The sequence below is a fragment of the Monodelphis domestica genome, chromosome 2, assembly GCF_027887165.1.
Source record: "Monodelphis domestica isolate mMonDom1 chromosome 2, mMonDom1.pri, whole genome shotgun sequence".
NCBI lineage: Eukaryota > Metazoa > Chordata > Mammalia > Didelphimorphia > Didelphidae > Monodelphis > Monodelphis domestica.
Window position 1 is genome coordinate 526,468,929 of NC_077228.1, and position 17,252 is coordinate 526,486,180.

At 40.7% G+C, this 17,252-nt stretch overlaps 1 protein-coding gene across 21 annotated transcripts in view; it reads right to left on the reverse strand.

Annotated features, from left to right (window-relative positions):
* The window catches only part of YEATS2 (YEATS domain containing 2), a 110,263-nt gene that overhangs the window by 80,386 nt on the left and 12,625 nt on the right, over window positions 1-17,252 (reverse strand). For 17 of the 21 annotated variants that reach the window (XR_001627387.2, XR_463564.3, XM_056819836.1 and 14 more), the window contains exons 2-6: window positions 11,538-11,659; window positions 10,415-10,512; window positions 10,224-10,316; window positions 8,590-8,838; window positions 2,575-2,690 (exon numbers count right to left, since the gene is read on the reverse strand). Coding sequence is in view for 19 of the 21 variants with exons in the window: in XM_056819836.1 (XP_056675814.1) it covers window positions 2,575-2,690; window positions 8,590-8,838; window positions 10,224-10,316; window positions 10,415-10,512; window positions 11,538-11,637 (656 nt within the window). In the remaining 2 variants the exon portion in view is untranslated. The remainder of the gene's footprint in view (window positions 1-2,574; window positions 2,691-8,589; window positions 8,839-10,223; window positions 10,317-10,414; window positions 10,513-11,537; window positions 11,660-17,252) is intronic. The other 4 variants (XM_056819834.1, XM_056819827.1, XM_056819838.1 and 1 more) reach the window with 1 other exon arrangement.

The window sequence follows — 17,252 nt, forward strand, 5'->3', positions numbered from 1 at the left end:
GACAAGTCACTTAACCCAAATGACTATAGCCCTTACTGCCCTTCTGATTTGGAACACATATTGGTTCTAAGACAGAAGGTAAGGGCTTAAAAAAAAAAAGGTCCATTGGAACACCACATCTCCCAAGATAACAGTCTTTCCCCTTAAGTAGCCATCCATCTACTATGGCTTTATCCACGGCGGTCCCAACCCCATGGGTGACATGCTGTCTCCATATTAGAAGGGGCACGGAAGGTTCAACTCCTTTGTAGCTCCAGGCAGCAGAACTCCTATGCCAAAAATGCTAATAAATGCTAACATATTATAATAATAACTGTGTTAGTAGTGCTAAGCAGTACTCAGTAAATGCTTGCTGACTGACTGGATCGCAGGATCATAAATTGAGAGCTAAGAACGACTGCAGAGGTCATTGAGTCCATCCCCTCAAGGACTCTGAAGAATAACAGCTAAGTGACGTTTGGAATGTGGGAAGGTACCAACGATTTATCTCCATTAACTTAATTAAATCCCTTTCTTCTATAGACAGACAGAAAAACAGGGCTATAAACAAACCCCCTGTGCCTATTGGCATCAAGCCGGGCATCTTATAAGAGTTTTCCAAATAGTAGCTGCCCTGTTCACATCACAGAAATGAAAGCCTAAAGAAGCAAAGAGCTTTTGGTTTACAAGAGCAGAGACTTAAAGCAGAAGGGATCTCAAAGGCCATTTAGTCCAACCATGATTTTACAGATAAGCTGAGGGTTCAGGTGCTTTAACCAGAGACACACTGGTAGTGAGTGGGATTTGAACTGAGGTCCTCGGACTCCAAATTCAGCATTCCTTACAAAGCACCATGCCCACCCAGGTTCTCTTTACATTATCAGAAAATGATTAGTACACTTAACTAACTCCTTCCCCCCCCTCCCCCCCAACTTGGCAGAACAGTGCTACAATCATGGTCAGTATGAGACAATCCTGTTCTAGAAATATTTTTTCACCTCCGAGAAGCTTGGCCCCAATGGCCAGAGGGTGTAAGTTGTTGCTCCACACTGAAAAATAACTATGTGAGGAACAAACACATGAGCATGGACCACAGCAAATATTTATAGGCATTATCTAGAACTCTACTTAAGGGGGAGGCCAAATGGGAAGTAGGCCCCAAAGTCTTGCTAAATTTATACTCACGCACTACATATTCACAGTAGGTTCATACAGTCAATGAGAGAACGCCCTTGGAGCCGACTTATACAAATCTGTACACTGGATTTATCTGGAAATCCTTAGGTGTGAGGACTACCAGAGTTTACCTCCCCCAACCCAAGTTATTCCAAAGGGATATAATCTGGGGCTCTTATGATTACATGTGAAAGTAATACTTGAGAATCTAATCAACCTGACTTTTATGTTGGCTTCCTTAAAATTCTAAAAATTAGCATCTATTTCCTGAGTCAATCACAGTCATTAAATTGGATTTTTCAGTTCTGTGAAAAAAAAGTAAACCCAAGATACATCCAAGTATTTTCTTCCTTGTTCTCCAAATAAGACCAGGGACAAAAAAAGCCCTAATGCATCCGAGTAGTTAAAGCTTTGAAGTAAGAGATTCTAATTTTGCTTTAAAATTTTAGTTGTTGGATTTTAATCTTCAACAAAATTAAATTCAGAAAAAGAGTTACTAAACATCTGAGACATAAAAGCTTATGGTAGGCCCTGGTGTTACCAATAGCCAAACAGAATGGTCCTTGTTGTCTGGGGAAGGGGAAAAATATAACATGGACGCAGAGAAGTAAATACTAAGACTCAAGAGGGTAATTCCAAGAAGGATCAGCTGGGCTGTGCTTTGAGGGACACCAAGGATTCACTTCAAAGGCACCCAGCCAGGAGGAAGGAGTGCATGCCAGGCAGGAAATCCTAACTTTGAGGTCAGGTTGATCACTTTGTCTGAGACCATAGCTAGCTGCTAATTTAAGTTTTGCCACAGTTTAGTCTCAGTGATGGGTCATTTAAAAAAAATCTCCATTCTGGGATATGATTGGGGATGTAGACTCTAAGAGGTCACCCCAGTGCAAATATCAATAATATGGAAATAGGTCTTGATCAATGACACATGTAAAACCCAGTGGAACTGAGTGTCAGCTACAGGAGGGGGATTGGGGAAGAGGAAAGAACATGAATCTTATAACCATGGGGAAATACTCTAAATTAATTAAAGAACCCCCCCCCCCAATAAACAAACAAATAAAGCAAACCAAAAAAATAAATAATCTCCATTCTGAATCTATTTTTTCCACAAAAGCAAAACAAATTGCTGTTCATAGTATATTGTATTATAATTATATTATATTATAAAATAAGTCACCTGCAAGTCAAGAGACCAGTGTTCTTGTCCCTATTTTGTTGCTACTGATTGGGAAGCTTGAATAAATCACCCCTTATACTCCAGTCTCCTCATTTGTAAAATAAAGAGGCCTTAGGTTATCAAAAAAGTGTCTCCAGCTCTGTCCTTTTATAACCCAGAGTGCATTTTTATGCTCTAGTGCAAACCAAAAACTAAAAACAGGATGGAAACAAACACTTATGACCCAGTTGCATACTCACTTTGACACATTGCCAACTACTATGGTTTTCTTCACAAAAAGTCTTGAAACGTCTTCGGAGGTGAGATCAGAATTCTGTTGGTTTGCTTTGCGGGAGCTGGCTCCACCACCAGGGTCCTAGAAGAATCCACAATCAATAGCTCCTAAGTGATTAGGGGTAAAAGGATAGGAGATACCCATCTAGACAGCACATGGGACCAAATTCCATACAAGGGTCTCACTTCTCCAAGCCAGAAGGGAATTTGGGGGTTAACACTAATAATTGTAATATAATGTTACTTTGTATTTTTGGTTTTGTTTTTTGAAAAGACTTTTATTTTAGAAGCAGCATTATGTGAACCTGTAGTCTTTGGCTCACTCTCCTCATAGACTTTTTAGGTCCTTTAACATCCCCTGCAGCAGTTTTTTTTGGTTACAGAGATAAAACGGGCAGTGGCTGCTCCATGACAACCAATGAATTTTAACAGAAAGCTAAACAAAGATTTTCATTGGTGACTTAAAAAGTAGCTTTCAACCCAACTAACATCTGCCAGCTGCGGGACCCTGAACAAGTCATTTCACTTTGATTTGTCTTAGTCTTCTCAACTATAAAATAGAGATAACAACAGCACCTACCAGAGGTATTGTGAGGAATAAGTGAGATGAGATTTGTAAAGCACATAACACAGTGCCTGGCACATAGTAGATACTCAAGAAATGTTTGTCCCTATCTCCTTCCCCACACTGAGCTGTGTAAGAGCAAAACAATATCCATCCCTTCATGTCTAAAATGTGGGGAGGTAGGGGGTGGGGAGAACCTTTTTTTAATTTTATGGGGAAAAAGTTGTCTTTCAGTCAATATTGGAAAAAAGCATTCTTTTTACAAAGTAGACAGGTTGTCATACAGGATTCCTTAAATGCTGGGTCTATAGAAACCAAAGACTTGAATGGATTCACGAAGGACATGGCTAATAGCCCTCTAACATCCTGAAGAGAAAGTTGAGATCTTAGTGGCCCCTTCCTCATCTCTGCTGTCCTATGAAACAGTGAGGAGGCCATAGTCTACTCATAATACTTGAGATGATGTAACACTTCATCTGAAAGAAGAGAAATGGGCCTAGATAAACCACATTCTCTAGTTTCAGTGAGGGCTCTCCCACAAACTACCTCATCAGGACCACCCTTCAAGGTCTTCCTGGGTTCTCCCTCATGCTGCAGAGAGCCATGTCTTCTGGTAGAAATGATTCATTATTTGTTCTCCTACTGCCCACTGCTATATATCCCCATGTTTTACCACACTGGCGGCACCATTCATTTCCTAGTTCCTATGAAGTGGGTCAGTCAAAGATGAGCATCATCATCCCTATGTGATAGCATAGTCTCAGAAGTTAGTTATTTTTCACTGTACACTACAAGGCTCCTAATTTTTCTATCAAAAAGAATATCAAACCCAATTTTCTTCACATTACTCATGGCAGCTACCTCTCTTGGTGAAGAATCCTGATCCTATGACCAAGTTAACATGGCCTCCCAAACTGAAAAACAGCTTTGCAGGTACAAAGAGATCTTTTTCCGGGTTCCAAGCAGCACTTCCCTACTGCTCTTCCAGTAAAGTGTCTTATCCAGGTTTGGCGCTTAATAAATGCTCTGGACAGACTGACTTCTTGGCTAAATATATATTTGCTGTGACCCAGCAAGGTATTTTTGATGTTCCAACAGCTAAATCATTGAGCAGAAAGGCCATATCTCACAAGGATACACAAAGCTTCCTATGTGTAAATAAGAGTTCATGGTCCTTGTAACCAAAAGGTACTCTTTGAAAAAAGCCCTTCAAGGCTCAGAAAAGTCTTTCCATATGTGAATCTTCTACATGAACATGTAGAGTTTTACAGGTTAGCAAATTAAAAATTCCAGTCCTTTCTCTTTGCTGCAAATTTGAATAAGAATGGGACATGATCCAGAATAATCCAGTCAGTAGGCAAAGCAGAAAATAAAGAATTTGAGCTTAAGACAAGACCCTTAATTCCAGTCAAACTTTTCATCTCAAGTGCTCACCATACTGTTTCCCATTTAACTGGAATGTGCCCACCTTCCAGGTCCCCCTGCTCAAATCTTTCCAGCTCAGGTGCCCTGTTTGCTAACTACCATTCCAGACCTCAAAGCAACTGCCTTCTTCAAAAAGTGCTCTGTATGGTAATCTCTCTCTAGTATTTATTTATTCCACTCTTTCTTATACCACAGTGATTTTTCTTCCCTATTTGTGTGTCAGGTCCTTGAGAAAAGGGCCCAGACCCTAACAATCTTTCTATGTCCTGGGCCTAGCACAGTGCTTTGTACCTGATAAATGCTCAGTAACTGAACTGAACAACACATTTAAATGAGTGAGCAGCAAGTAAAATACTTGAGGCTCAGAGGTGTGAATGGGGAAAAAAACAAAACCATAATACTTGGTTTGATAAAATAGCTTTCTTCCTGTGAAATTAAAATATTTTCTTACTCCCATTGAACTACCAAAATACTTCTTCACTGATTTAGAAAAAACCATAACAAAGTTCATTTGGAAGAACAAAAGATCAAGGATATCCAGGGAAATAATGAAAAAAAACACATATGATGGGGGCCTTGCAGTCCCAGACCTCAAACTATATTACAAAGCAGCAGTCATCAAAACAATTTGGTACTGGCTAAGAAACAGAAAGGAAGATCAGTGGAATAGACTGGGGGAAAGTGACCTCAGCAAGACAGTATACGATAAACCCAAAGATCCCAGCTTTTGGGACAAAAATCCACTATTCGATAAAAACTGCTGGGAAAATTGGAAAACAGTGTGGGAGAGACTAGGAATAGATCAACACCTCACACCCTACACCAAGATAAATTCAAAATGGGTGAGTGACTTAAACATAAAGAAGGAAACCATAAGTAAATTGGGTAAACACAGAATAGTATACATGTCAGACCTTTGGGAGGGGAAAGGCTTTAAAACCAAGCAAGATATAGAAAGAATCACAAAATGTAAAATAAATAATTTTGACTACATCAAACTAAAAAGCTTTTGTACAAACAAAACCAATATAACTAAAATCAGAAGGGAAACAACAAATTGGGAAAAAATCTTCATAGAAACCTCTGACAAAGGTTTAATTACTCATATTTATAATGAGCTAAATCAATTGTACAAAAAATCAAGCCATTCTCCAATTGATAAATGGGCAAGGGAAATGGATAGGCAGTTCTCAGATAAAGAAATCAAAACTATTAACAAGCACATGAAGAAGTGTTCTAAATCTCTTATAATCAGAGAGATGCAAATCAAAACAACTCTGAGGTATCACCTCACACCTAGCAGATTGGCTAACATAACAGCAAAGGAAAGTAATGAATGCTGGAGGGGATGTGGCAAAATAGGGACATTAATTCATTGCTGGTGGAGTTGTGAACTGATCCAACCATTCTGGAGGGCAATTTGGAACTATGCCCAAAGGGTGCTAAAAGAATATCTACCCTTTGACCCAGCCATAGCACTGCTGGGTCTGTACCCCAAAGAGATAATGGACACAAAGACTTGTACAAAAATATTCATAGCTGCGCTCTTTGTGGTGGCCCAAAACTGGAAAACGAGGGGATGCCCATCAATTGGGGAATGGCTGAACAAACTGTGGTATATGTTGGTGATGGAATACTATTGTGCTCAAAGGAATAATAAAGTGGAGAAGTTCCATGGAGACTGGAACAACCTACAGGAAGTGATGCAGAGCGAGAGGAGCAGAACCAGGAGAACATTGTACACAGAGACTAATACACTGTGGTATAATCGAACGTAATGGACTTCTCCATTAGGGGCGGTGTAATGTCCCTGAACAACTTTCAGGGATCCAGGAGAAAAAAAAAACACCATTCATAAGCAAAGGATAAACTATGGGAGTGGAAACACCGAGAAAAAGCAACTGCCTGAATACAGAGGTTGAGGGGACATGACAGAGGATAGACTTTAAATGAACACTCTAATGCAAATACTATCAACAAAGCAATGGGTTCAAATCAAGAAAACATCTAATGCCCAGTGGACTTATGCGTCGGCTATGGGGGGTGGGTGGGGGGGAGGAAAAGAAAATGATCTATGTCTTTAACGAATAATGCTTGGAAATGATCAAATAAAATATATTTAAAAAAAAAAAAAAGAATGAGGACCCAAAGAAGAATGCTGGGCTTGGTCATAAGATCAGTGTTGACCTTTAAAAGATCATTTTTAGTAGAATGGTTGCAGCAGAAGCTTGATTGCATGGAGTTGAGAGATCGAGGGCAGTGAGGATGCATTGACTATAGACAAATTTTTTTTCTTTTTAAATTAAATTAAAATTTTGAATAGTTGTTTTCTAACATTCTAGGATTTGTTATATAGGTTGGTCATGTTATTATACAATACATACTTCCATGTTTGTCGTGTTGTGAAAGAATATACATATTTGGTTACAGTAGCGAAAAGTTCAGAGGAGAAATAAAATTAAGAACAGCATGCTTCAAAAAAAAAAAAAATATTTTCTTACTCATTCTGTTATAAGGAGATCTTTCCTACTAACCAAATATTCCAGAAATCAAGATTATATGGTCTTCTTTTGTCATTTGACTACTTAACTCTTTAAAAGATGTCTTTATTAAGATACATGAAAATAGGGGCAGCTGGGTAGCTCAGTGGATTGAGAGCCAGGCCTAGAGATGGGAGGTCCTGGGTTCAAATCTAACCTCAGATACATTCTAGTTGTGTGACAAGTCACTTAACTCTCATTGCCTAGCCCTTACCAATCTTCTGCCTTAGAACCAATACTTAGTATGAAAAGTAAGAGTTAAAAAAAAAATACATGAAAATTTGAAACCTGTTTTCATAAATGTTCTTCCTCAATATGTTTTGTGTGATAATACATGTAGATTAAATTGCTTATCAGCTCCAGGAAGGGAGAGGAAAAAGGGGAGGGATATCACATGACTTTGGAAACCTTATGTAGAAATTTATTAAAATAAAAATTTAATAATTAAAAAAAATTTTTTTCCCCAAATGAGAAAAGTGATAATGTTTTGATCTTCATTGTAGGTTCTTAACTTTTTTTGTGTCATTAACCCCAATGAAAGTCAGGTGAAACTAGGAACTCCTCAGAATGTTTCCATATAAAGAAAGATGTAATTTTTTCCCCCATTTAAGACCCCTAAGATCTATTCATGGATCCCTTTTGGGTCTGTGAATTTTGGTCAAGAACCCTGATTTAGAGTACAGAAATCATAGCATGCAACTGGCAACAATTATGAATTTGTTTTTTAAATAAACTACTCAGGCAAATGATGCAAAAGAAAGGATGCTGGGGTCAAAAGGCCTGGTTCCAGTCTTATCAATACCATTTACCAGTTCTGTGTCCTTGTGGAAGTCATTGATTTCAATTGTTATTTAGAATAGCAGAGAATAATAATACTTAGCCCTCCTGAGCTCTCAAGCTGGTTTTGAGGCTCCAAAAGGATCATGTACACAAAAGCACTCTGCAAGCTATCCAATGCAGGGCAAAGCTAAGACATCATGATTCAAAAGGATCTGTTTCAATTGCTTTTAGGAAATAATAACCCCTGCTCCTCTCTAAATCAATAACTGGACCTCTCCAGGATAACTGTGGTGTTCAAGTAATGGTGGCCCCTGAGACCTGGCCTGATGCTTAGGGAATAGGCCCCATTCAGCCAGCATGCCAAACCCACTTGTGCCCTGGGCAGTGCCACAAACTAGGTCAGAATCCCCTGATACAGCAGACACAGCTCAAAACCACACAGACTGGCCTAAAACATGATAGTTTGGCTCTTTGGTCAGGAAGGGGTTTTCCCTCTTGAGATCTAGGACTCTGTGTACTTCAAAGTAGCAAAATGCCTAACTCTATTAAAGGAAACAACATCTTACATAATTTTGATTCCTAGAAATCTGGGACAGGGAAAGGACTGCCAAGTTTATCAATCATTGCCCTACACTTTTGTGTCCCACTCCACTGTTTAGTCTTAACCTTACCCGTCCAGTATTTCTGCCAGGCCTCTGAGACTCCACATTGTTGGACAATCTCTCTTCCAAGTCCAAGTTGCTGCTATTGTCTTTGTCAGATAAGAAGTCATTGTGCTGAGATAAAGAATCACTTTCTGAATAGTTAACAGATGGTGTTTCTGATCTCTGATTAGCAGGAGATGATGACCTAGATGGGGATTCCAAAAATTTCTTGATAGCAGGATGATTAAAAACCATGGTGTCACAGGTCTTTGATCCCTGCAAAAGCAAAAAAAAATCCCGCTTTTAACGAGGTCCAAAAAAAAAAATACATTTAGCATCTTCTAACAGCAACACTGGGAAAAAGCACATTTTAAAACTCATTTTAATAAAATGTGATAGCATTAAACAGAAAACAATAGGAGCATTAATAATAATAGGAAGCTTTCTTGCAATCCTAAGTTCCACAGACACATTTAAATGTTTACAAATTTTTAACTACTGGCTAGTTCTTCATGTTGCCAACTGGGGAGCTAAGGGACTTTTAAGTCAGAAAGTTAGGCACTATTCCCAGACATCTGAGCATCAAATCATACTTTCACTGCAAAGGAAACTGACTAGATTTTTTAAACTTCAGTATCTTTGAGGCAGCACCAGGGATGGCACCATCCCCTGTATCCCAAGGTCATACTGAATGACCAAGGCCTGGAGTTCACCTGGTCAATGCCTCTTTCAAAACCAAAAATAGGTTATCCTCACCATGATCTTTCCATCATCCAGGGGGAAAGGAAGACAAATTAATATTTATCTTGTCTGAAATAAAGCTGGCTTTTCTCAACCAAGATATGAGGACATTTAGATAATCAAAATGATGATCTAGAAGGAACACTTTTCCTTCAGCTGAATCCGGTTTCCTTGGCAACAAACCCATAAAAAAATAAATTTCCATAAACAGTATTTAAAAAAAGAGGGAAAGGTTACTATTTCACAATATAAAAGTTTCAGTACTTTAAATGGGAACCAGAGATTCTTGTTCTATTTAATTGTTTGTCAAAAACAAACTAAAGGCTTACAAACAGGGCCAGGCTATCAAAACAACTGCAATTCCCCAGCAGTATTAGCACAATCAAGCAAACACTTGTTTTTGATGCAAACTGTTCAACACATCCTGAAAAGGAGGCCCAATGCAGACGAATATTGGAAGTGAGCATAGGCTTCTATAGGCATGTATCTCCCCTTCTTTTGAAGAATGGGATCTAGACCAGGATGAAGTCAGGAGAAAGATGAAAAGAAGCCTCTGTAGAAACATTCTTCCCAAAGAGGGCTGTTCTTAACTTTGTATCTTCATACTGAACATGTTTACACATATAAGGTACCCAACAAGTAGGTTTTGAATGACAGAATGGAGAGCTAGCTACATGGATAGAGACTAAGCAAAGTTTTTCCTAGGGCTCCCCAGCACTTTGCTCCTGGCCTGGCATATGATGAAGAAAAAAATCAATACTTGCTCACTAGTAGGAGTAAGCAAGCCTCAACTCCAAGTGGGAGACCAAAGGGGCCCAACTTTAAAGTAAAAATTGACCGCACAATCCAAGAAATGCCAGAAGGCAAGACTCTCCCTGAGGTCAAAGGTTCCTTGGGTGGAGTGGGGACACGAAGCTTACCTCAGAAGCTTTGAAAAGACCAGCCGACGCGTAGTAGTTTGCCACAATGCAAGCCCGAAGTTTATCCATCATTCTTCGGGCCTCAATCAGTCGCTAAAAATAAAGTAAAATGCTTATTCTTTTAAAGAGCAACAGAAGTAAACATTGACCTTTTAAATTCACCTCTGACGAAAAGCACTCTTGCTTTATACCTGATCTATGACTTCAATCTCATGCTCCTTGTTTTTCATTTCCACAGCAAACTGCTCCTTAATAATAGTTTCAATCTTCTGCACGGCAGCATCTCGAGCTGTCCACAGAACAAAACCAGAACAACAGTTAAACAAGTCTGGTTTCTCAAAGCCTCCCTGGCTCCAACTCTGCAAGTACCCAAAGGAATGCTACTAAAGCTCTGCAGAAAAATTTTCTTAATCTCAGATTAGCCATCATCCAAGACAAGGGAAAAATGGCATGAAGGGAGACACACCTGAGAGGGCAGATTAAGACTTATGGATGAGGTCGGTGGTGGTTAGACTAATATATCCTTGAACAGATTTTCCTTTCAGACAGAATTTCCTTTTTAAAATGCAAGTAGGATTATTTTTGTTTTAACTTGGATTTAGATGACAGTGAGTTTGAGTACCTAAGTTCTAGTTCTATGATTTTTAGTAGAGCAAAGTATTAATCTGTTTGATTTTACAATCTCCTTCCTCTCCCTTAAAAAAAAATACTATACGATATTCATTTTTAAATCAAATTAAAATAAATTATTTTGTGGTTTTGCAATATCAATTTGGATGTTCTACATGTTGGAATGCTACAAAACTCCAATGGAGAACATTCTTCTAAGTCAGCTGTCCTTGATTAGCCATATATAACCTTGAGCAAGTTCATCTTTCTGGATCTCAGCATTGTCCCACTGTCAAATCAGGGATATTGTTAGCTAAGGTCATTTTGACTAAGGTTTTATGAGCCCAGGTAATTGGAAGCCACCAAACCCTTGCCTAGATACAGATGTTTCCACAGGCCTGCTGGATTCCATTCCTGGCACATCTCACACCTGCATCTCACTTCCCCACATCACTTTATCACTCAAATGTCACTAACCACTTAGCCTAGAATTCCTTCACTGTAAAATGAGGGGATTAGATTGGATGGACCTCTAAGATACTACATAGTTCAAAGCCTTTGGCCTAAAGTGAAGCACACCTTCTCCAGTTACCATTAGTACAGTGTCCATGTTGGTTTTCCCAAACCCAATTCTAGTTAAGTAAGGATGAAAACTGGACTTCATTTTACATGGAGACTCTCCAGTGACCTGCCTGAGAGCTGTACCTGAATCCTCCAGGGCTCGATGCCGTTTGTTTGGGGGTGCAACAGAAATGTCCTCATAGTCAGGGTCATTTTCTTTGAGCATTCGTTTAATTCCAGACATGACGACCTGCAGCAACTCTTCACTGTGTAGAGAGAAGGGAAAACATCACTTTTCAGAACTAGGCCCAAGCCAGTTTTCACAATGCTAATAGAAACCTGACTGCCTTTGCTCTCCATCCAGTACAGAGCTTTCCAAAGACCATCTCTGCACTTTAGAACACAGCCAGCTTAATCAAGGTAAGCAATGCTTCTAGCAAGCACTTTTCAGTTAGTGCTTAGAAAGGAAGTGGGTGGCACAGACAAGCCTATCTTTGCCTTAGAAAAGGCCCAGGGATGCCTGGAATCAACAGGAATGGGCTCCATATTCCAAGCTTAGAAGCAGCTTGATTTGTTCTTAGCTTTCCAGAACAATGGGGGAATAAAGGAAAGAGGGTGAAAGAGACAACAAAATCTATATGCTGATGAGGGGAGAGAAAAACAACCATTTTGGAGTTCCCTGGGGGACGTTTGCTTTTCGCTATACACTTAAGACATGTTTGGCATTAGGTGCTTCTGGAACTGTAAGTGGAATATACCTTTTAACCTCTGGTGAATACAAAAAACACAGAAGTAAGAAGGATACAAGGGAAGATCTAGGCCATATAACAACAGAAGATATTGATAAAATCTGCATTTTTTTTAAAAAGAGTAAGCGGAATTGAGATACTTGGGCCCTAGTTCTGCCAGTAACTAGCTCTATGAACAGAAGAAAGGACTTTTTCTTCTTGAGGGCTCAGCTATTTCTTCATCTGTAAGATGAAGAGGTTGAACCAAACCAAGGGTAAGGCTTAAACTGGATTTTATAAAATTATTATAACTATTTCAGTATAATTAGTTTACTTTGTAATATTATGTATTTTTACATTTAAAAACATATCTCTGGGACAAAGATGAGTAACAAAATATTAAATTACATAAAATATAAAAAATAAAATTAATTCTTAAAAATAGGATTCAAGTTCCTTGAAGGCAAGATCTGTCTTGCTTATATTTCCATCTTCAGTGCTTAGTATAGAGTGCTAGCAGGAACTTAATAAATGTTATCTAACTTCTACCCTATCCCCTGGCTCCCCAACCTCCCCCTCCCCCATTACTCTGAGAAAGGATCAGCTTCACTGGACTGCCAAAGGGATTCATGATATAAAATAAGGGTTAAGGATCCCTAGACTAGGGTTAATTAGGTAGCACAGTAGATAGAGCAGCAGGCCTAGAGTCAGGAGGACCTGGATTTAAGTCTGACCTCATCTAGCTGAATGACCCTGGGCAAGTCATTTAACCCCAATTGCCTAGCCCTTGCTGCTCTTCTATTTTTAGAACTGATATTAAGACAAAAGGTAAGGGTTTAAAAAAAAAAAAACAGAACCAGGGACTAAATGGTTGCTAAGACCTATTTTGTCCATTAACTAATATTTGTTAAGATACAAAAGGAATTATGCAATATCTCCTAATCCTATAGCAAAATCAAGATATACTGTATCTATAGAATTTGCCTAATAGATCACTAGGCTTCCACTCATTTGCCCTCTGGGATCAAGGAGAAAGCTAATGCCTCTGGTACATGAAGACCATCCTCCCTGCCTTTACTCTCATTTATCCCATGTAGATTTTGCTAGCATACAGCCATTTTCATGTTTTCTCACCCATGAGCATGAGCTCCCAGAGAGCAAGAACTATGATTTACATTTCTTTAATATCTCTAGTGCTTAGCACACTGGCTGGTCCTAAAGTAGTGTGGAGAAGAGAGAAATCATAAGGCATGCAGCAAGACAAGAAGCTGGAGATTGATCAGCTATCAGTCAAAGGAAGATTCCATTTGGAATGTAACTGGGAAACAGTGGAAGACAAGAGCCAACGGCTGACTGATTTTCTGGGCTTTTTGGCTGATGGTGGTGACTGAAGGAAGAAGCTGGGTTTATCTCTAGGACTTGGGATAGTCAAGCTGGAGGTGGCCTGGCTGACTTGAAGGCAGAAGAAGGACAAGAGTCCACATCTCTCTCTCTGACTTGCTCTGTTTCATGCTAGTGACTGGATTGCCAATTCACACCATATCTTCCAACCTAAGACTCACTGTAGAGAATAGGGAAACCTCCAACCCTCTTACCTCCATCCTCCATCTTGTCCTGTTTTCCCCAATAAACCCTTAATTGAGATAAAGAAGAGAAAGGAGTATTTCCTCTGAAACATCATAGCTCACCCTGAGTGATTTAGAAGAAGGGGGAAGGGGAAACTGAAGGGAAGAAGAGGGGAGGAAGGGAGATTGGAAGAGGGAGGAAGGTAGGCAAAAGAAAGATCGCCGCCTGATCTGATCTATTAGTTATCTAGTATCCATCAAATACACCCCCTCCAAGATTATCTATTACAGTAGGTGCTTAAGAAAGGCTGAATGACTGGCTGGCTTGTATATATATTATAGCAGTGATGGGGAACCTTTTAGAGACCTCATGCCATGTCCCATTCCCCCCACCTAGTGCTGGGTGGATCGGCCTCCCTAGCTCCACACAGGGGAGGGAGAAAGCATTCCCACTGGGCTGCTGGAGGAGTGGGTGAAGTGAGGAATGTCCTGGGGACTTTAGAGAGGGGGAGGGGAGTGGCCTGAGCACTCTGTCCCCCCTCTAGCTGCAGCCTATAAGGCCTCCACCTTCCCCCCTGTGCTCTCCCATTGGGCTGCTGGGCAGAGGGGCGGGGAGGCATGGAGCAGCTCCTGAGTCCCTCTGCCTATCTAGTGGTGGGGAAGGAGGATAGATGGTGCTCTGAGTGCTCTGAGTGCCATGGGGTTCACTATCAGTCTATCAGTTATTTATGCATACATCCCAATTCCCTGTGAGTGTGAGTATGTGTGTGCAGGGTCACTCAGTACTTGGAGGAACACCTAATAGAAAGCATGGCTTTGCTGTCTACAGGTTCTGGATGAGCTCTTCCTCTCCTGTTTCCAAGCTGATACACAAGGGAACCCACCTCTTCAGTGTAGATGTATCTGCTCCCCCGGTCTTCCTCATAGAACTCAGTACAATCAATACAAAGACTCAAGATTAACTGACCCATCCCAGGCTGAGGACTCTGGTCCCATCTTTTGTACAAGAAAGCTAGAGTGAGCAGCTTCTGGAGGGGAAGAACTTCTGAACCACAGTGTCTTCATTCTTAAAACAGGGATAACACCACCTAGATAGAGCAAAGGGCTTGAAGGGAGGAGAGCTAAATGCAAATCTGGTCTGGGACACTTACTACAACTCGTGCACCTCTGGGCACCTATCTCAGAGCTTGGCTGTAAGGACTTAAGGACTGAATGATGTATATGGAAGCACTCAGCACAGTGCCCAGGCATGGAGGATGCTCAATTAATGTGTGTCCCCTTCACACCTCCTTCCCCCAACTCCCTCAAAAGGTAAGAAGGGGCCAGGATCTGAAGACATTTAGCTGTCAAACCCAGGCAATTGTAGAAGTGCTAGGAAACCAAAGGTGTTTACTGTGGAAGTAGGGGAGCAGCAAATGGCGGGACAATATCTAAGTGGGGAAAAAAAACAAAACACTTGAGAACTGTCTGGAGGATGAAATGGAATGGGGAAAGGTTTGAAGGAGGTATCAATTGTGAGATGATCATAAACTCAGAGAAAGGTAATAAAGTGAGGGGGCGGGGGAAGTTAATGGCTGTGCCAGAGGAGATAGTGTCTGTGGAGGGAGAATTGACAAAACTAAGAGGCACCAAGTTGTTGAGAGCTAAGTACTAGCCCAGAATGCAAGAGAACAACTCATTTTGCTCCTGTTGCCTACAGGGAAGTTCAAAGACAGTTACTGTAAACAATCACTAATAAGCCCTCAGGAATACCAGGCAAAACACAAACATGCCTAAGAGCAGGCTGGTAAAAATCCTCACCCCAAACATCTTATTCCCAAAGTAGTTATCACCAGAGAAGTGGGAAATAAGTATGGTGGAGCCTCGGGAGCACTATCCTGGGACTGTGAACTTATAACAATTTGTAGCCAATTCTTCTCCTGCCATCTTACAGTCTGACTTCTAGACCTGAAAGATCTGTGTGGCACTAGAGTCTTATTTGGACTCACAAACTTGCCCTAAAACTTCTCCCCCTTTGTTTCCATCTGCCCAGCCTCTGCATGAGAACTCCCAAGAAGCCAGGTCAACTACTGCACAGTTCTAAACTCTAGTTGTTGTTATCTTCTTCCTTACCCAATTGGCCTAGACCACATTTTATTTTTCATTAAAAAATGGCTCATCTGTGAGCCAACCAGAAGACAGTTACCAAGAAATACAACACTTCATTGGACCCATCATTTCATTGATTGTGATAACCCTACAGGTTACAACCCATGCTTTCTCATTCTGTCTAGTCTTGATCATACAATAGAATAAATTCCTGTACTCAAAGTAATTCTCCAACCAATAGTTTTTATCCTCCCTTTCATCCTAAAAGCAAAGGTCCACTGGTATTTCTAATTCATTAAAAGACTCTCTCAGCTTAGATTCTTTATTTAGTTCTTATTCTACTACCTCTCATCTGTTACTAATCTTGCTGACCTCTCAGCCTAAAATTCTTACCTCTTCTCATATAATTATAATCTGGCTTCTGACTCTACCACTGGGCTGAAACTGCTGTCTCTAAGGTACCAACATATCTAACCAACCAAATCCAAAGCTTTTTCTCAGTCCACATTCTCTCTTTTCAGCTTAAAAAAAATTTTTTTAAGCCCATATCCTCTGTATCAATTCTAAGCCAGAGAAGCACCAAAGGCTAGGTAATGGGGGCTACGTGACTCACCCAGGGTCATACAGATAACAAGTGTGAGGTCACATTCGAACCCAAGACTTTGTCTCCAGGTCTGGCTCTCTATCTACTGAAACATCTAGCTGCTACACTCCTTCAGGATTGATAATAATGATGTCCCTCCTCCTAGGCCAGTGATGGTGAACCTTTTAGAAAGTTTGAGCGATTATGTGCTGTGCCAGAGTGGAGCGAGGGGACTGCTGCCCAAGATTAGTAGGGTCAGGAAGGTGGGCTTCTTATCACAATACAGGGTGCATGTCCTCATCAAATGCAGATCTACATAGCCTCTTCTTGGCTGGGTAGCAGAGATTCAACCTCAGAGCCTTTTAGGCTGTTTATATTTGCATAGCTTCAACAGGCCGGCAACCTTGTGAGGGTAGCCATCAGGTTGTAGACCCCTGGTGAACCAGGGCTTTGCCCACCCAGCATGTGAAGACTGCTTCGGCGGAACAGGCGGAAGAAACCAAAAAGAAGGTTCAACGGCTGAGATGGCGACGCAGCAAAGCACTGTGGAGTGCTTAGGGCGTGTTGGAGCACAAAAGACAACATGGCCATCCAATGCAGCTGAGGAAGTCTCCAGGTGTAATGACTTTTCGTTCCAATGGACCCAGGCTTCCAACGCTGAGAGTGGGACTGTCTCTGTGTGTGGACTTTTCCACTTAAATCTCCTTCACGCACAAGTGTTTTTGTGCACTCATCTACATCACAGATGAAAGCGCCCAAAGACAATCGTCATCCTTGGTTACCGAGAGACTACTACTATACTATTTGCATAGCAATGGTGCACCCAAGATCCAACCACCTTGCTGGGAGTGGGGCTGCCTATTGGGCTGCAACCACCCAAAATAGGGGTGGAAGG